Source organism: Homalodisca vitripennis, chromosome 7 (genome assembly GCF_021130785.1).
Source record: "Homalodisca vitripennis isolate AUS2020 chromosome 7, UT_GWSS_2.1, whole genome shotgun sequence".
NCBI lineage: Eukaryota > Metazoa > Arthropoda > Insecta > Hemiptera > Cicadellidae > Homalodisca > Homalodisca vitripennis.
The window spans coordinates 64237177-64258825 of record NC_060213.1 but is presented as its reverse complement, the minus strand read 5'-3'; the positions used below and the strand labels follow the sequence as shown (position 1 = coordinate 64258825).

The 21649-nt window shown below is 32.6% G+C and overlaps 1 protein-coding gene across 1 annotated transcript; it reads left to right on the top strand.

The window, feature by feature from the left end:
* The first annotated feature begins 1457 nt into the window (after positions 1-1457).
* Positions 1458-20905, top strand: LOC124365938 (UDP-glycosyltransferase UGT5-like). The gene is made up of 6 exons (XM_046822074.1): positions 1458-1503; positions 5844-6094; positions 10424-11031; positions 11771-11993; positions 15350-15569; positions 19153-20905. Exons 2-6 carry the CDS (start codon positions 5857-5859, stop codon positions 19436-19438), a joined length of 1575 nt encoding a protein of 524 aa, XP_046678030.1. The 5' UTR covers positions 1458-1503; positions 5844-5856; the 3' UTR covers positions 19439-20905.
* Positions 20906-21649: the final 744 nt, after the last annotated feature.

The window sequence follows — 21649 nt, the reverse complement described above, 5'->3', positions numbered from 1 at the left end:
AGAGAATTGCTATAATATGAGTCATCATAGCAGGATGATAAGATATATTTTAATTGTTATTGTAAACTTTGTGGTAAATTGTAGTTACAATAAACTATTGACAAAGGGTTAGATTTTTATTGAACAGTTAAAAAAGGAAAGAAGTCTATGACTTGATTAACTGTAAGGGTGGTAAGGGTGGCATAGACTTATCTTGTGAGGGCTGTTTGGGGTTTGTAGCCCCTGCATACAAATATTCAAGGTAAATTTTTACTTGTGTTAAGGTAAAAATATACTAGTAGCTGAACCATTTATTTTTAAGCATAATAGCTTACATATAGTACAAGACTCGTACTTAGTAATTTTTCTGACTAACAAGTCCGTCGGTGATCTGGGTTGACAAATGTAATACAGCCACTGTTGATTCTTCACTTGCTGCGCTTCAGGCAAAAGAGGAAGTAATAGTCATGTACGCCAACCAGTCATCTCTTTGAATGGCTATTTTGTTGTTGGTGCTAGTCATGTATTAGTAACTTGTGTTATTATCGAATGCCAATTAGTAATATTAGTAAAAATATAAAAGTACAAAATCTTTAGTTTACTTATTTTTCTATTTAAAAATATTTGACAGGAAGTCAGAAATGTTGTAATGTTAATCCCTCTTTTTGGTCATCCTAGATATGCTTAAGCTAGTATATAACTTGGTTTTTTTTTAAATGGCAAAATTCCTTAAAATTACTGTGTAACAAAAAATATATACAATTTCCACAGTTAACACTATATGTTACTAGTCTTAGTAGGCCTACAACTGGAATATTGTTGTAAATAGCTGAATGTTTAAGAAGTACAATATTCCCGAAATACTGGAAAATTTACTGTTTTGGTTTGAACACAATTATTTATAGACCTCTATAGGTAACTAATAATAGGTAACTAAACACTGAGAAATTAGTGTTATGGGTGTTATTTCCAGTATTGTTATCTCCGATTAATAAATAGTATATTCCATATTCACATACAGTGTAATGGTTCAAATAACAGAACCAGCCTTTCTCCTTCTTTAAGCAAAATTGTTTTACCTATAATATAACATATAGCAGTACTTATAGTTTTGTAAGACTATAGCTTATATTTAAAGTAATACTTAAATTTGTAACAATGGTACATTGCTTTTTAATCTATCGCTTATTGTTATTTTTCACTAATTATTTAATGCAGTAAAACATGTTAATAACTGGACATTATAAAATGTAAATAAAATTTAGGGCTTAGGCAGTTACATGTATACATTGTACAGGGTTTTTATTAATGAGGCTGAATACAGATATACCAGACTGTTAGGAGCCTTGTTGGTTTCGGCAGTGTTGTGATGGGTGGTGAGGGGGGGAAGGGAGATTTTTCGAATCAAACAAAGTTGTGGAGGGGGGAGTAGGCAAGAATACAACCTTGAACCTTGCTGCCTCACTCATTCACACAGAACAGACTGGATAGCTCAATTCAATAGGTACTCTTAGATGAGAACAGGTGAGCTTTTATTGTCTACACACTGACTAACTGGCTGACTTAAACTTTACTCTTAATACAAATTGTGTAGCCATTTTGGTCTGCATACTGAACTAATTTATGCTTTTCTTTTTTATGGAACAGTTCACAAGACAAGATTGTTTTAAATTTATTTATGGTATATTTATTAATTCTCATTTGTTAATAGCGAGAGATTGTAAGCTTTAGTTTCTGTTTTTTTCATTCTTTAATCGTTCTAAATTTGAAGACAATGTGTTACAAAATTTACCAAGGTTATTACAAATTGTAATAATTTCAAAATGGTATGAAATTTGTATTCAAAAACAATATAATTTATGATTAAATGTATAGTAGTAAAAATATTGTAGGCATATGTTTTAATTTGTGGATCTATGTTCACTACAGTAGTAATGAGTTTTTATACTTTTAAGATGTGCTAAATCAAAACATGAAAGATATTAAACTTTAATAATACTCAATCATGCATTCTAATAGGTCTGATCTACAAAAACAAGATCTTCTGAGGAATAAATTATCTCATAACTCCAGTATTATACAATTATAATAATTTTTTAACCTGTAATATTGTGGAAAATGTTTCTTTCTGAAGTGTATTATTAGTAGTCTATCAGTTTTTTTGTTACTACAGTATTAGTATTCGTAAGTGTTAATAAATAATATACTGCAAGTTCTATAAAATTTCCTATATTATATCCTGTACTTAATTTTTAAATTTATACCTAAGCTAATATAGTAAAATTAATTTAAAAACAAACACTCCAATAACACAATTTTTATTTTTGTGAGGCCTTTTGTTTTCAAAGAAAACATCATCAGAGCCACAACTGAATAAAGTGTTTACAATAATATTATGAAAGTGAAAGGCCCCACAAAAATGTATTATTGGAGTATTTGTTTTAAATTCATTAAGAATTTTAATAGGAAAGGAGCTTCTACAATGTATTAAAAATATAGTAAGGTAAAAGTGTATAGGCATTCATTACTTAGATAATATTTATCTTTCTGTTTACAGTATTGATTAGGACCTTTTTTCATATAAGTGACCAAATTTTACAAACTTTCTCAGAGACTTATTTTCACCAGAGACTTTATGCATACAATTACATAGAGTTTATATACTAGAAAGTGTGGGTAGATTAACAGGGAGACATCTGGTAGTCTGTATCAAACTATTTCAGATAGGGAAACGTCTGGTAGTCTGTATCAAACTTTCAGATAGGGAAACGTCTGGTAGTCTGTATCAAACTTTCAGATAGGGAAACGTCTGGTAGTCTGTATCAAACTTTCAGATAGGGAAACGTCTGGTAGTCTGTATCAAACTTTCAGATAGGGAAACGTCTGGTAGTCTATATCAAACTTTCAGATAGTGCAGTTTTTCATAGAACTGTTATCACTCAGCATTGTCAGATAGTATAATTATGAAGATTATGAAAATTGAAACATAAATTGTAATGTAAACAATTTTTAGTTGTTTATTTTACATCACTAAATTCTAAAATTGTTTGCAGAAAAGAATACCTAGATGCAAAAAGAGTTTACAAGAATAAAATGATCTATACTAAATAAAAGTTGGAATTGAACACTACATAACACAGTCCTCTTATAACTGCAAAGCAGCATGGAATATCATAAAAACTGAATCCAACTGTAAGAGAAATAATCATGAAACTTTAATAGATTCTACTACTTTTAGTAACTATTTTGTTAATTTAGTGAAGGAAAATTTAAGTTATAGCTATATGAGTTGTGCCTCCAAGTTGGTTAATAACTATGTTATAATTCAAAATACATATGTGATCCAATTAAATGGCATAATATCAAAACAAATAATGTACAAGGACGTAGCCAGCGAGGAGATCCAAGGGGACCGGACCTCCCCAAATTTTTAATGTTTTAAATTAAATTTTTAGTAAACGATTATTATTACTTAAACAATTCAGTATTACTGATATGTACAGCTGAAAGATCGTTCTCAACAAAGAAATGGGTCAAGGATCAAAATGGAGCCTTACTCCACAGGCAAATGAGCATATATACTAGAACATCAGATATACTAAAATAAAGAATTTACAGATAGTAAAGTCCAATAATAAAATCGGTTGTCTGGACCCCCCTCCCCAAATATTTTCCTGGCTACATTCTTGGTAATGTAATAAGATATGTGGCTAGTTTTAGCTTACCATCCAGTGAATACTATCATGGGTTTTCAAGTAAAATTATTAAAGAAATCATTCATATCATAGTGAATTCCCTAACTTTTATGTTTAATAATATGTTTGAATAGGAGATATATCCATAGGTACTTAAAATTACAAAAGTGACACCAGTTTTTAAGAAAGGCAAAAAGTAATGCCCATCTAACTACTGACATATGCCTTTAGTTCCTGTATTCAGTAAAGTATTTGAGTCATGTATAAAAACTAATTAATAGTTATTTTATTAAGAATAAAAGGGGGTTGGCAAACTTATCAACATATTTCAGTGGGAGTGTGGGATAGATCAACCTTTTCTTTTTCAATATTATATGTATTATAAGATACAGGTTGTTTAGAAAATGTTGAGTACGATTTTATATAGGGTTTTGTGGGCGGAGCTTCTTCTATCATTACGTCCTCATAAGAAATTAAATGAGGTTGTTCCCTATCCCAATGAGGGAAAACTATATATATATATATATATATATATATATATATATATATATATATATATATATATATATATATATATATATATGTATATATTCACTTCTCCTAACCAAATGAGGGACAGTAATCTGTGGAAGATACCTCAGAATTGAATAGCCAGCTATAACGGAAGTTCCTAAGTTTGCCAAATGGATTGTTTATAAACCAAGCAGGCAATGAATAAAACTGCCAGATTGAAACTGATAAAAATTGTTTTATTTCTACAGATTTGTATAATATATCATTAATAAAAAGAGGTACTTTTGAATAATTAAATATACAGCTCTACATTGTAACTACCAGCATTTAGTTTCCAAATATGAAAGTTCAAAGCATGAGCCTTATTGCAGTGCCGCTAAATCGGTTGGAGTTTCTTTAAATAAATCTCAGGCTGGGATAACAGTGACTGTTGCAAATTTATCCCTTCTATATCAATACATACAAACGTTTATTAATTATAATTCTTAAAACAATAAATATTTTAACTATGCAATTTGACTTAATGCTAAATCATATGTATACTTATACCCTTATCATTTATTATTATTCAGTTTGTGCGGGGCTGGGCTCCAAAAAATGTGACTGCAAACTTCACATATTTTAAAAATCTATATTATAGTAAGCATTAATACTTTGTGATTGTCTCCAAAAAGAAGCATTTAAATATTGACCACTTCTACTTGTATGTTTTTTTAATTCAGGTACTTGGAGTATAAACATTCTGGAGATCTGAGGGAGTAGTATATATAGAAAAGTATTTAAGGGGAGCAGGCTGACACACTGAGTGGTTTAAGAAGTGTAGAATCCCTCCAAAAATAGAGCCACAGGTATCTTAAGTATAATGGAAAATTATTGAGTTTTAAGACCTCATAAATGCATTGAAAGTTAAAAAAACTACTAGGTGCAATTTTCATGTTTGTTTTTCAAAATTTCGGGGGGGAGGTCTGAGCCTCCTGAACAGCCCTTATATACGGCCTGGACTGATGTGATGTTAGTTTGTATGTACTGTTACCATATGTTAAATAATGAATATGATACACTGGAGATGTCCATTTCACCAAATTGTGATGAAGATATTGACTTTTGGCACTAAAATCCGGAATATAACAGACTTCTGAAGACAAGAATCTCCACGGTTCAAACTTCTTATGAAACCGTAGGACTCCCTTTAGTTGTTTTTTGCTATAAGGCTGTTAATTCATGAAAAATTCATAAGAACTGGTCAATATTAGTTAGTTATAAGGGTACACTTCATTCACCCTTTTAACATATCCTCCATTGATCTTTACCTTTAAATAAGTACATATTTATATGTATTTGCATTACTGATTCATACTTGATAATGACTACAAATTTAATTAATAAAATAATAAATACTTGTAGTATGAATTATATAAATTACCAGTTGCATCATTTGAACAAGAAAATCAAAATTCTAATTTCTTGAACTAAAAGGATTTGTAGTTACGTTTTGTTATTATTTAACAAATTTTTTTGTAATTGGTTAATTTTTACAGATTTAAAAGCCAGAGAGGTACTGTCCTTTGGCAAGAGGGACCATCGCATTAGGTATATTTAGTAAGCAGAACTATTCATACACCTATGAAATATCTCACAAAAGTTGATATTTTTCAGGAAATCTAACAACATGAAGTCAGTCGTCCTGTGGATCCTCCTTTTTAATGCAATAAGCTGCAGTTTCAGTGCCAGGATACTGGCTATGGTTCCTTATCCTGGAAAGAGTCATTACGTCTTTGTCTCTGCCATTCTTAAAGCCTTGCATCGAGGAGGACATCATATAGTCGAGTACAGTCCCTTCCCTCCCAGTAAACCGTTGGCTAACTACACCCACGTGGAAGTCCACACGGAATTCGAAAAGAAATCTCGTGAGTTTATCTAAAATAAATTTAGTGTAGATTTATTGAATATGTCAAAGTTAAAGGTAGAAATATCTTTTAATGTCTCGGTTAAATGTAGTGACGAGTCAAAGTCGAATCCACCGAATCATAAACAACACTTTGGATACGAAAATCAATCAACCGGACTCGGTAAACGAACTGGGGAGTTCAGTTGCTCATTTAATTATTGGTAGTACACACCCTCGGGGGCCCGACCCCCGCAACACGTTTACGGGGTGACGGGGGGGCCCGTCAAAGCTGAATATGGCCCTGAAAATTACCAATTGTCAAAATGATTGTGCTGTACTTTGTGTTCTTAAAACCTTAAATAGATAACTTAATTGATAAGTTATGGCACTTTTGTAAACAATTCTTTGCTTGCGATAAGTATAATCTATATTTAGGTTCCCGCATCGGGCGAGTCTATACGTATTGTCCGACAACAGCTGATTGGCAGTACGCAAATTAACATTAGCTAAAACGTGTTTTTATCGTTCTTTGCCTTTTGGAAACTCGTAAATAGAACCTAACCAATAAATTATCATAATTTTGCTTACAGTTCTGTATTTATGTACGTAAATGCCACGAATCTGATGTTAAGAACAGAGCTGTGGATAGTATTTATAAAGTATCGGTATAAAAAAAAACTTTACTTGAGGATATAAATTTACAAGTAAAGAACTAGAAGTGAAATACTAGAGAACAAGATCAATACTAAAAGTTCAGATACAATTTATTGCTCAAAGTAAAAAAATGCACAATAGATCTTTCAATGTAATGCTAAAAATAACTGTCACGCCACAATATTTACAGCTATCATACATATGTGGTGTATTCTCTTGTAAATAAATTAATACGTTTTTAGTTGCATTGTCATGTAGTCTATGAATATCCAGATATATTGAGTTAGCATTTTAAACTTAAGAAAAACATGCAATACAAGTAATAATACATTTCTTAACTCATAATTTAAATATATTTCAAAGATATGTTAGTGGTGAGAATACTTGTAATAAATCACATTTAATAAACAGTATGAGGTTAAATGTATACATGTCAGATAAAACATATTATAGTATGTGTAGGGGAGAGTGGGGTAAAAACCGGGTGGTAGGGTCCAAACCGGGTACCTCACGTTTGGCCTAGCCAGTGCTGCTACGTATCGCCTAATGCCAGAACTAAGATCCGTAGTGGAAGGAGAAGCAGAGGACGCCTCGCCATGTTTCTTTGACGTTTTATACAGTTGCTGTGTGTGATTTCGCATTTTAGTACTTTGCCGATTCAACTTTTGGTGAAATTGGATTGCATACTGCTGACCTACTACTTGATAATTATTAAAAGTAAGTACATTATGTGTAGCTTATTTATTGAAGTAAACATAGACATAAAGTCGTTCCAAATCTGTTTGATTTAGCGAAGCTAAGTTACGTTTTTCTCTGAATCGACATGTGGGGTAAAACCGGGTATGACGGATGGGGCAGGACCGGGTGGTACCCGGTTTTACCCCACGTTTTAAGCATTGCGCACCAACAGCTAAATGTTATAAAATTGTATTTATATAAAACTGATTTTAGCCTACATGTCAATTATTTCTATTAAAGAGCAACATCTGAAACAAACATCCGTATTTAGATCAGAACTTAACAGCTGTTACATTACCAAAATAAATAAATTAGTTAACAATTAAATTGCAATTACATATTTTGTTTTTAATACAATTTTTTTGTCACAGTTTGATGCTGAAGGATGCCTAGAACATACATCAGGAAGACCAAACGGCAGTCATGGGATCAGAATAGTATGGAATCAGCCATAAAAGAGGTAATTTTAGGCAATATGGGATATCTTAAGGCCTCCAAGTTATTTCAAGTCCTTCAGTCTACTTTAGAAGATAGAGTAAAAAAGGCAAAACAAAATCAGTTATCAGCTACTGAGGCATCTGCGTGGATTAGGACACTACAAAACAGTTTTCACTGAGGAACAGGAAAACTTACTAGTTGAACATATTTTGCTCCTAGAAAAGAGGCTTTTCGGCCTTACATTGACTGATGTCCGTAGATTAGCTTATGAGCTTGCTGTGCAAAATAAAATTAAACATAAATTTTCTAATGAGACAAAACTGGCAGGTAAAGACTGGCTGTATGGGTTTTTAGCGAGGCATAAGGAGAGGGTTTCTCTGAGAGATCCCGAGAAAACCTCCATTGCAAGAGCAATGGGTTTTAATAGACGATCAGTTTCAGCATTCTTTGACTTTTTGGAGGGCCTAAACAAACAGTACAAATTTTCTCCCAGTTCTATATATAATGTAGATGAAACTGGTGTAACGACAGTACCCAACAAGCCTTCAAAAGTATTGGCCCTAAAAGGTAAAAAACAAGTAGGCTGCATAGCCTCAGCTGAACGAGGAACCTTGGTGACAGTTGAAATTTGCATGAGTGCGGCAGGGAATTTTATGCCCCCTTTGTTTATTTTTCCACGAAAAAGGGAAAATCCACTGCTAATGGATGACGCACCTCCAGGATCCATGGCTCAGTACCACGAAAGTGGCTGGATGCAAACTGAAATATTTTTATTTTGGATGGAAAAGTTTGTTGAGTTCTCCAACCCATCCCAAGAAAAACCAGTTCTGTTGATACTTGATGGTCACTCAACTCACACTAAGAGTATTGAGCTTATAAACTATGCCCAAGCTAAAAATGTTGTTCTGTTATGCCTCCCTCCTCACTGTTCACATCGCATGCAGCCTTTAGATGTTACTTTCATGGCCCCTGTTAGTACATTTTACCAACAGGAAGTCCGAAAATGGCTAGCTCAGCACCCAGGCAGGCCAGTGACGATTTACCAAGTGTCTAAGCTGTTTGGCAATGCTTTTCTCCAGGCGGCAAACATGCAGACCGCTGTGAACGGATTCAAAAAGACTGGAATTTATCCTTTTGACAGGGATGTGTATCCGGATTTTTTATTTACACCAGCAGAGACAACAGACAGGACACCTCAAGAGGCTTTAAATCTCCTAAGTCCTCAACCTCCTGATTCAGAGGCAGTAGGCCCACCTGTAGCACCACCAGAAGGCCTAACTGAAAGTGATAGTTTTTCACAAACCACACCAGACAAGGTTGTTCACCCTTTTGATGAACCATGTTGTTCAAAGACTTTAGATCCCATGCCCAAATCTGGCCAATGTCAAGTGTCACCTGAACAACCAATTTTCATTGTTTCACCAAGAGATATCATCCCACCACCTCACTACGACCGAAACAATACCAAAAGAAGCGATAAACGAAAGGGGAAAACTGCTATTTTAACTTCCTCGCCATACAAGAGAGAGTTAGAGGTCGCATTAGAAAAAAAAAGAATGAGGGAAAGATGGTGAAAAAAAGAAAACTCTTCGAAGGTAAAAGAGTACTAAAAGAAAAAAAGAAAAATGGGCAACCAAACAAGAGGAAGTTTGAAAAACAAAACAAAAAGGCAACGGTGTCAACTAAGAGAAATATTGATCAAGAAGATTTATCTAGTGAAGATGGGTTTCAGGAAGATCTAGGCTGTATTTACTGCAACGACATTTACTCAAATTCTAAAAGCAACGAAGGCTGGATACAGTGTTCAGGATGCCTAGGGTGGGCACACGAAGAATGCTGTGGTTCAGAAGAAGACGATAACTTTATATGTGATTTGTGTAAACCCTTGCAAAAGTAAAATGACAGTTCAATTTCACTTAAAAAGGACTGAACAAGTTTTTATTTTTACATAGAATAATTTTTTTACATAAGAAATTAATTTCATATATATATATATATATATATATATATATATATATATATACAAAAAAGTAGCTACTTTATTTTCAAACCAAACCTGTTACATTTAGTTCCAATAATAAATCTGTATATCAAAAATTGTAGTTTTTCATATTTCCCATATACTTACCATGTGTACCCGGTTTTACCCCACTGGTAGGGTAAAACCGGGTAGTTTCACTTTTTTTACTATAAACTAAGTAATTAAAACATCTTTCGTGTCATTTGATATTTACAGCCATATTTTGATACATAACTAGTCTAAGATTACTAGTAATAATTTTCATTCATTTCTGCCAAAAAACTTAGATTCAGGAAGCCGTCAAAGACTAGCCACCCGGTTTTACCCCACTCTCCCCTATGTGTGAGATGTGTAATAAGGTTATAGAATAGACAAAAAAGTGGATATTGTTATGCAAATTGAGGCTAGTATAGGATTAATATAGTCAGTGAATATAGCTGAATATTTACCACTGTTAACAATGTGCTTGTACCAATTTATTGTGCTTTCCTGTTCCAGAAAATTGGACTTTCGACCAATTTGCACAAATACTCAAAAAATCCGATAGCATGTGGCCCAACCCTTTCGAATTCATGGATGTCTGGCACAATATGAAAGCAATTTGTGAAGAAACTTTTCAGCACGAGAGTGTAAAAAAACTTATAAACTCTAATGAGCACTTTGATCTTGTAATAATAGAGTCCTCTTTCGGACAAGAATCACTGTTGGTGTTCGGGAACAGATTTGGAGCACCGACAGTCACAATGCAGGGATTCTCAGGTATTCCTGCTCTGAATACAGATGCTGGCAACGCCTTGTCTATAGCTACCATTCCTGAAATGACTTTAGTTGCGACAGACAATATGACCTTTGTGCAAAGACTACTCAACCTTTTATCAATCACATGCTTTCTGCTACTCTACTACAACTATCAGTTGCCCATCCAAGACAAAATCCTACAAGAATACTATATCCAGGATGCACCCAGCATTGGTGAACTGGTTGTAAATGTCTCTCTTTACCTCATCAACAGCCATCCTGCTGTTGAGTATCCGAGGCCATACACTCCAAATATCATCCCCATCGCAGGCATCACTATTTCTCCTGACAGAACACCACTTCCCAAGGTAATTTCTCACCTTCATCTGTCTGTACATTGTAATGCATACTTAAATTCCTCCAACGGCCATATTTTGCCTTGATCACAATTCTAGATACCTACCCTTATATAGTACATAAAATATTATTTATTTCTAAATAAAGACCTGTTGAGCTAATAAGAGTATGGGTAAAAATTTTGAAAAAAGAGAAAAAAGTTGTTCTCAATAAATAGGTTTAGTCAAGTATATATATTGAATTTTAAACCTGAAATTCAAGATGTTTTAGTAATTTTTAAGGATCTGACAAGTCCTTCTTAAAATCATGTTGTCTGCCCATCTGTGTGATAACTTTTGACACATAAGATCTTAGAGTCTTAAAACTTGGTCGAAGGATGACTCTAGTAAGTTTTGGATAAAAACTTTTTGATAGACCTCAAAATGAAAGACTAAGTTAAAATTCAAACTATTGTACATTGGTTTTATGGATAATCAACGTCTATGACGGCAATAAGAAAATCATGGAATAGACAAATGTGTAAACAAACTGAGTACAATAATATTACATTTTTGTGACATAGAAACATGTGATAAAGTTACTTTGTTGGATTGGTTTGTAAGACTTTAATTATGTTCTAATGGGTACTTTGATCTTTGTTTTGGTTTATTGGCTCACTAATCCCATACTGTGAAAAATAAATGAATTCTAACCAGAGTTTCTAAATTTAGATTATGAGTGAAAAACAGTAAGTTAATAGTTTTTATCCAGGATCTCAAGCAATTTATGGATGACGCCAAGGAAGGAGTGGTGTACTTCAGTTTGGGGACAGTTGTGCCAGTTCATGTCCTTCCAGAGAAGCTGCTTCAAGCATTTGTCAGTGCTTTCAAGAAACTGCCACAGAAAGTTGTTTGGAAAATTAATCTCGACAGTATTCAAAATCTTTCCAAAAATGTGATGCTCACAAAATGGGTACCTCAACCTGGAGTGTTAGGTGAGCTTCTTAGCAACCTTGTACGAAGTGTCTGAAGCAAATGTTTAAATTTTTTGAATTTCAATTTTGTATTTTATAAAACATTTACATACTTGTATTATTTTCATATTTAAACTTATTACTTTTCATAGCAACATTCAAAAGTAGTTTTTATTAATCATATTTCAGCTTTATAATTTAGAAGGAAACTACACTTCCTGCAAATTGGTCTAACTTCACTTCTTACAGATAGATCTTATCATACTGTTAGCAAAAATGTAGCCAGGGAAACATTTATTTTTTTTGGGGGGGGGGGGGTTCAGACAACTGATATTTTCCCGTAGTGGATAGATAGACAGTAAGGCTCCATTCTGTTCCTTAAAAAACTACTTGACCTGTTTATTCGAAACGATTTTTCGAATTTAATTGGTGCTAATTGTATCAAATAAATAAATTGCGAAACGTTTCTTTAGTCACACTTATGACCTGAAACACACAAAACGCCTGATTGGATTGTCTTCATTTAGTACATGTAAAAGTCATGACCATTGAAAGTTTATCAACATTTTCTTTTTTAATATACTTTTCTCAAATTTATTGAATCGGAGACTCCTTTGGTAATTGTGTAATGTTCTACATCACCAAAATACAATTTCTGTTACCGTTTAGGTCTTTCTTTACTCATGCAGCTCCTTGTTCACACATCTCATGCTCTCTATCCTCGTAATTAGTTTTAAATTCTTGAAAAACTCTTATAGTTGGGTTTATTGAGTTTTTTTTTTTTGTATTTATGGCACAAAATCATATAATAATAAACTTGATTTAACTCTTAAACAGTACATACAACAAATATGTACTGTTAAAGATACTGATAAAGATTATTTACAGTCTATGACACTAGCATATTAAAAATTTCTGGTTAACAGAACACTATTCTGTTCTAAATTAAAATAGACAAACAAATTAAATTCCTCCAAGGCAAGCCTGTTCAGAGAATTCTCACATCAAATGTAAGTAATGTTGAGCAGCGGAAGTAAATTAAAACAAATACCAATTTTAGTACAAAGTATACACATGAAATGAAAATGTTGATTAAGCTCCATTGAATGAATAGCTCATGTTATTGATAACATATCATCCACTTAAAACAAAAGAAGAGTAGTTCAGAGTCTAATAAAAAAATCAAGAGTGCAAGGAATACACTAAAATGTTTTGAAATAAGAGTACAAACAAACAACAACAAACTAAATACAGTAATTAACAATAGTGATACAGACGCTAACAGAATATAAATATGATAAAAAAAGTATATATGTATATAATATAACAGACATAAAAGATTACTGAGAACAATTTGTAAACATGTATATTAATCATTAAATTTTCAAAATCATCAACTATAGACAACAATCTTTTTAGATCTTTAGTAAACGAATGAACTATTGTGTTTAATAAAGTGGAACCTTTAAATAAGGTGAAATATGGTTAAACATTTGAAGTCCTAGAAAAGTTATTGATTTAGTCCGATAAGAGATTTTAGGTTTCGGAACTAAAAAACCATTATACCTAATCATTATCAAATGATTATCAAGCATTATACCTAAGTACTTTATTGAATTTACAGTTTGAATCTTGTGGCATTTGATGCAACTAAACTGTTATTTTCAATACAATTAAAAAATGTATAATTAATTACAGTTTGTAAACTAATTTGCCCCTAAAGTTGAAATTCATAAAAATTGTTTTGCTTCAGCTCAATATCATGGCATTTTTAACAAACCACAATTTGAGCATCTTCAAATCAGAGCTAACCTGATGCTATGGCATCTACTTCTTTACCAATATAGAAAATCACCTCAATTCTCTCTACTTTCTCAACCTCTCAGGAATATTTGGAAAACATGTTACTTTTTAGTAAAACAATTGACCTACTGACAAGTTAATCACAGTATTAAATTAAAGAATATGCAAGGGTTATGTTACAGTATGTTTTAAATTATTAGTCAGTAAAGATTAACAATTTCTATGATGATTCTAAAAATGTTTAGTACGTTTAAGGCACTACATATAAGACACTTAGCTTTGGAAGGTTAATTTCAAACAAGTTGGTTAACTGTTATAATATATTTTTTAAATTTTTAGAGCTTTTTTGGTAAGGAGTTATATCTCCCTCAACCCCCTTCCCCCCTTAATTATGCCACTATAGATGTATAACAAAAAATATAAGCATTTTTCTAGTTGAAATTTTAAATTTATAACAATGTAGTTTATTGGAAATTGGTCTAGCGTACCTAATCACAATTAATTGTGATCCAAATATCAATTGTGTTGTTATCACGTATACCACAACTCACAAATCAATAGGCTCTTCAAATTATTAAGCATGTGTAGTTACTGAAGTCTCAGAAATTAGATAACAAACTGCATGTAATTTTACATAGAATCTCGTGTTATCTCGCAACCTTTACTTGGAAAGGATTGTGCTATCTAATTTTACAGTTTGTTCCTCAGATGTTTCAAGATTAAAATAACTAAAATCTAATAAAATACTGATTAAATACCATGCTTTCACAAATAGACTTGCTTTTTCAGAGGTACTTTCTTTATGAAATGACTGCAGTGTCTCAACTTCAGAGCTCCACCCCATGGTGCTTAAATGTTTTAAGAACAACTTAAATCTTACAGGCAAACTCCGTGGACTTTGGAAATAATTTTGAATGTATTTTTATAATCCCTAAACTAGATACAGTAAATTATTATCTTAATGAAATCATTCGTAAATCCAATTTTTATACTGATCATTGATTTTGCATTGGTGATTTGAAAGCATGAGACTAGAGAAAACATTTTTTTCTTAGACTTAAATGTTTTTCAAAGACAATGTAATTCTGTAATTTTATAGAATTTAAAATAGCAAATTTGTTTACTTGATCAATATATTGTTTACAAAGCTGTTTTTAAACACATGTTAACAACTCTGATTGAATTTCCATATTTTATAGCATACTACATGATAGTTTAAGAAATAGCATGAACCATTTTCATAATCACGGAATGGAGAAAATAAGTGCAGTACACTATTCCCAGTCTACTTAAAATTTTCAGCCTCAGATATCTATGTTACTCTACAGTAAGTTTAAATATGATTAACGTGAATCTTTACATGCATTGAGTAAGACTGAGAGTGTTAAACTTTAAACTTTCCAAAAGTCAGTAGTAGTTTGGTTTTCACAATTTCCACTGAATGAAGTGAAATGAAGTTGTAAAGTAAGAAAGTGTATTTTAAATTTTGAGACTATTTCATGTTAAGTATTGTAATAGTGTTGTAGCCATTTCAAAATTGAGTGTTCAAGCTTATTCGAAATTTGAAATTGCAGCTCACCCCAACTGTGTCTTGTTCATGACACATGGAGGAGCATTCAGCCAACAGGAAGCCATCCATGCAGCAGTACCAACTGTTGGTATTGCATTTTTTGGAGATCAGCCCGCCAATGTCAAGTTTGCAGAGCACTCTGGTATCGGTGTCAGTCTAGCTTTTGATAAAATTTCAGAGGAAACTATCTCTACAGCAATTAACAAGGTTCTGAAAAATCCTAAGTAAGTAAATAATAATTTATGAATCATAATATGATTTCTTTGTAATATGAATAATGTTCTTAGAATAGAAAATAGAATTTGATTGGTCTATAGTTGTAAACTACGGCAGATACCTTAGTGTGCATTAGTCTTATGCACCAGTTAAGATCACTCAGTATAGAGCCGCAGTGAAGCTCTTTTTATCATCCAAGAATTAAAAATTTTAACCCTGCATGTAAATACATTGTAAGTTAACTTTGACAGGTTTCCTACGTATTTCTCATGTAGTATAACTTTTAGGTTTCCATTTATCCAGCCCATGTCTCAGACATTTAACAAGACTAATTAGGCATTCTCAGACAGTATCAAGTTTGTGTTTACGGCATATTGATCAGTTTAGCACATAACTGGCATACCGTATCATATTAAACGTACAATCCTAACATTCATTTTGCATTTGTTCCAATTTATTTGAATAAGGATTTTGTAACAATATGTCTGAATTGAAGAACGAATCGATCTTCTTTGGTTTATTGAAGACAAATCTTACATATAAGTGAAATTTAAGTTTAAATTCAGTTGTGAGGTTAAAACCTGAAATGTAGTTTTCCAAGAAAGATATGATGTCTTTCTTGACATCTAATCTCAATTTACCAAACAATATCGGAAACAATGATAATATGTCTGTTTCTGTCAAATCTTTATCAGTTATAATGCTTCATTTTGTTACTCTCTATTTATGTTACTTGAGTCAGCTGTCAATTTGTTTATTTTTTCTTACAAATTTCAGTGTTACCAATCGTAAAATGAAATAACTTAAATCCTTGTATTCGATAGAAAAGACAGTTTAGACTGTGCATCTTGTTTCTTGTGGCAAAACTGCAAATTATTTGGTAGCAAGTAATGATGTAACTAGGACTTGGCTTGGGAGGGTGTACGAATCTGATTGAAGAGCACATCACACTGGGGAATATGGAATAAATCTAAATTGGAATTAATTAGATAAGCTTAATTCAAGTTTAAATATTTATTTATTTAGAACAAGTTCAATATGTGAATATGTTTAAACATATCAAGGGCTTTTGGAGGGTTCTATTTCCCAAATGCTCCCTCTTAGTTACACCAGTGGTCACAAGATAGTAGGCCTAGTGTCAAGTATTTTGTTTTGCCGCTCACAGTGTGACAATAAATGCTCATTGAATTAGGCCAGTGGGAACTTATAACTAACACAGCTGTTGTAATCCTATATCATGATAGTCCAATAGACAATTTTAAACACTCAATATTTTTATAATATAAAACTTACATTTACGGAAAACCATGAAATCACCTCTCCTTAGCTATACTGCAATAAATGTTTCAACAAGCTTTTCTGAATGTTATCTTTTGTAATTCTAAAGTAATAGATAATAACATTAATTAAAATTATTGTTAATTTAGATAACTCAGTCATAACACAACATTGTTTTTATATCATTAAGAACCTTTATTCTATAGGACAAGTTGCATTATAACATTAACAGTCAGTCAAATAATTAGCTAATATGATAAGTTAAAATTAACAAAAGAGCAAATACAATTACAACAAATTTAAATCTGAAATTTAAAAAACCTGGAAATTGTAGACACATGGGGATATTAAATCAGTCTCTATACACAACTGTCACTGCCACAACTCAGTCTAAAGGGCCCCATACACCTGCGAGTCTGGCTCGCGAGCCTGGCTCGACTCGCCTAGAAATGGGCCAAATCCGTCAGTGTATGGACAATAAAGAGCCGAGCCGAGTCAAATTCAGGCGAGCCGAGCCGGATCCGCCACTGCTTGCCGTGCGGCTCGGCTCGAGTATCAGTTCGCCAGTGTATGGCGCATTACGGATCGGACTCGTGCCCCCACCACCGAAAAATCTGTTCATTCCGTTTTCACTACTGCAGGCCAAACGTTACGCACCACTCGTTCCGCCAAGGGTAAGGTGTTTTGTTTTGTTTGTTTTGAGTTAACATGGCTGACTCCAAGTTATTTATGAGCCCTGATTTTTTAACAACATTTATTGAAGAGTATTGCAATTTGCCGATAGCATTTATTATGTAGACCGTCCTGTAGCCAGAAAACGGAGAGTAGCAGTGAGGCGTTCCTCTGGTGATATAGCGTTTCGCAGTATAGTGTCTTTTTTGTTATAAGCGGTTTAACCTTGTCCAATAACATGTTAAAACTTTCAGCTGACATCCTTAAATAGTTCTGATAGTCTTGGCGACTATCATTCCTAACAAAATTCAATCAATTCATGTGACTAATTCTCTTTCTATTTAGTAACCAATTCTTTGACCACATTACCCTTTTCTTCCGTTTCTTCTTAAATACACCTAGCTCATCTAACACTATGACCGCAGCTGCAACCTTCTTCGAAAAACTCATGATTGCAACTGGGCGAGCAAGATACGTAGGTGTATGGTGAATAATCAGCGGGTCCGGCTTGCGAGCCAGACTCGCAGGTGTATGGGGCCCTTAAAGTACTCATCTTAAGTTCTTGAAAGGCAAAGATATAATATTCTGTAGTAATTCATTAAATAACTTAATGCCCTGATAACTAAAACTATCTTGGGTGCTACTGTACACGCACCTGACTATACTAATGACTTGCGTAGAATACCTAGAAAGGTTATGTTTGATGTACAAAACTTTATACATATATTTAAAGACGGCAGAGTAATAATCCCAAAGCTAATAAATAGTGGACTACAATGTGTATCTACTGAAACTTTAGAAATTAAACACACAGTACTTTTCCTGCAGGAAAAACACTTTACTTGGTAACCTAACATTATCTCACAAGGAAACAGCATAAGTTAAAATTAGCATTGTAGGTCTTCAACATAACATCAGGCATAACACTATCTTTTAGGGAACGTAGTACTCGTTTGTAGTTTCTTGGCAAAACAAGTAGCAACACTGTTACTATAATCATGCAACTTTAGATTAGGTTGTAATTGATTTCTAGTAATTTAAGAGAAGCATCATCCTCGTTTATGCAGCCATGCTTAAACCGTCAGACTCGAGACCTTATCCACAATTAAACTTAATTTATCTGCCAACACCAATTAAAAGTAGAAATGGACCCTTCATCACCTACTTTACCGAGATTATAGCATTAGAAGTCTTAACACATAAACCCAGATCTTATAAAAATAAAAGTCAATTTGCTTTATCAGAGACTACAACACATGGCAGGTCATTAATATGCATTGCAAACAGATGGCTCCCAGAATTGACCCCTGGGGTACATCATGTAGGACCTTTCTGCTTGTGGAGAACCAAAACTTTTTTTTTGTGGAGGGTTCTATTTCCCAAATGCTCCCTCTTAGACAAACATACACCATACACATACACCATTAACATATGCTCCATTAACATACTCCGACTGAAGTCTGCCTTCCAAACATAGTTTTTAAAACAAGAAATTTGAAAATTTATCCACCAAGACAATATGGGCTACAGTGTCAGAAGTCTTAGACATGTCAAAGGATCTAAAGATCACAATGGCTTAAAATAAAAAGATTATACTGTATTGGTCTACATATTTTCAGAGATGACTATGTTTTATTACAGGTACAAAGAGAATGCTCAGCGACTATCTCGCATATTTAAAGATAGACCAATGTCCCCGGCTGACTCAACAGTGTTCTGGGTGGAGTATGTGCTGAGGCATGGAGGAGCTCATCACCTGAGATCTGCAGCCACACAACTGTCCTGGTACCAGCTGGCTCTCCTGGATGTTCTGGCAGCTGTCGTGGCTGTCATTGTCATCCTGTGTTTGGTCCTGTGGAAATTATTGTCATTAGTCTTTTGTAGGAAAGGACAGAAAAATGTTTCCATGAGTAAGAAGAAAAACTGATCATCTTGGGTTAATTTGGTGTGGAAGTGTTAAACTTTGTGTCACATGCAATTATGAGATGGTAGGAATCAGCCTGTTGTATTGGATTTAAATCGGAAGACCCATTAGCAGGGAAATGTAATGTATCAAATGAGACGCCATTCGGAAGTCTCTGTAGAAGAAGTAGACAGTAGACGGTAAAAAATACTTTACTTCAAGAAAGTTTAAAATACTTTTAAACAAACAGGTCATAGAGCTCACTTTTAAATACTATTAACAGAAGAAAAGAAATTACAGCATACATTATTAGTTGTCACCCAGTATTTTTACAATATTATCAGTTCCTCACTACATCATAACTTTCAACATTCCACAAAATAATAAAATGCATTTTCTATGTTTAACAGAGCAAGTATCTGAACAATAAATTCTGTGACAAAATATTTACTGTAACTGTAAATTTTAAATGAAATATCAACAATAAATAAAATACTAATAAAAATCAACAATAGTTTTTATGGTACATCTAATGAACAAATCTGCAATAAATAAACAAATACAAATCAACAATAATATACAGTAAATAACTGCAGATCAACAACAACATACAGTAAATTCTAACAGAAATACCAACAATAACTATGCAAAATTAACATTAAATAAATATATTTCTAGTGCTGAACAAAGTTTAAAAACTATTTACTAAATATAAAATTTAGTGATACATAAACTATGCTGCAGAGATGCAGACTAATACCATTATTAGATATTAATTTCATTTTTTGAGAATTGCGAGGGAATGTAGCTGGATAACATGGTGCTAATGTCTGATGTAGGATCAGGACATTATCGAGTGACTTGCAAGGAATAAAAATATTGTTTATTATGATGTTTTTAAATAAATATTTTATATATCATCACGATACATATTTAAAAAACTATGTTAATTAAAAAAAATCCAGTATTTTCAATTATTTAAATATTGAACTTTATTTAGTAAAATGTACCAAAATAACTGTATCACATATGTGAAATACAATGTAATTACATTTGTGTTGAGTTATATAAACAGATTATTACAATTTTATTATTTAAGTCAGTCCTTTTCATCACAAAACATCCAGAAACATAAAATTATGGATTCTGATTATTATTAAGAATTTATGCTAAATTCCTTGTTATATTTTAATTCTACTAAAAAACTAAAACCGGTACAAGGAAGAGTTACGTTCAGGGCCAAAAATAGAGGGTAGCAGGTATGGGGCTTGTGCCAGAGCAGGAAGTTTTTGGAAATAAGGAAAGTTTACTGCTGAGTTTTTGTCTAAAAAATGTTTAGACTTTTAATTCGCTTAATTTTAGTTGTACTTTGTTCATGTATAAATACTATGGACATTAATTTTAGGCTATACATATGGCAATGCACTTGTTATTGCTGCTGAGCAGCATTCATTTATCTAATGTTAAAAAAAAAATAATATTCTGACTGTACTCTTGTTTTTATTTATATCTCTATTGTCCATTCTTTTTTATGACAAAATGAAAATACTTGTGATTTCAATTTAATTTAGGTGATCTTATTTTAATTTATTTCAGTGTAAGTGATGGTGAAATTCATCTTTATTTTATTAAGTTTAGCCATATGTCATTCAGCCTTAGCTCTATACTGTTTGGGAGAGTAAATTCATGGTGATCTTTGTGACAATCACTTACATTTTAAATAAAACTTGTATTCATAGAGGTTGCATATGAATACTTTAAAAACAACATTTACAAATATGTGATCTGATTATTCTAAATCTAATGAGCCTCCAGTCTGCAATATGGCCTTGGTCTCTTGTCTGACATAACATCTTGCAGATTTTCCCTGGGTTCTGAAGCTACTTTTAATGTACTTCCTCAAGTATCAGAGAGAGCTTATTTCACCATCTGGGGTTTGACAATTAAGAAATGACTAAAATTCTCAAGTTCTTTGATAACTACTTTAGCTCTTTCACACACATCTGCTATTAGATAGTGTTTATAATCTAAAAATTATTTATATTGTAATTTTTTTAAAACAGTAACAACATTCAGGATGATTTTATGTTTAGTATTGATAAAGTAACTATGAATAAGGATTTTATAAATTTTATTTGTTGTTTATAAAAATTGTATTGGTTAGAAGCAAAGCGGTTTGATTTTGTATTTAGAATAAAGCAGGAGAGAGTAAAACAGAGCATTAAATGTCAAGGA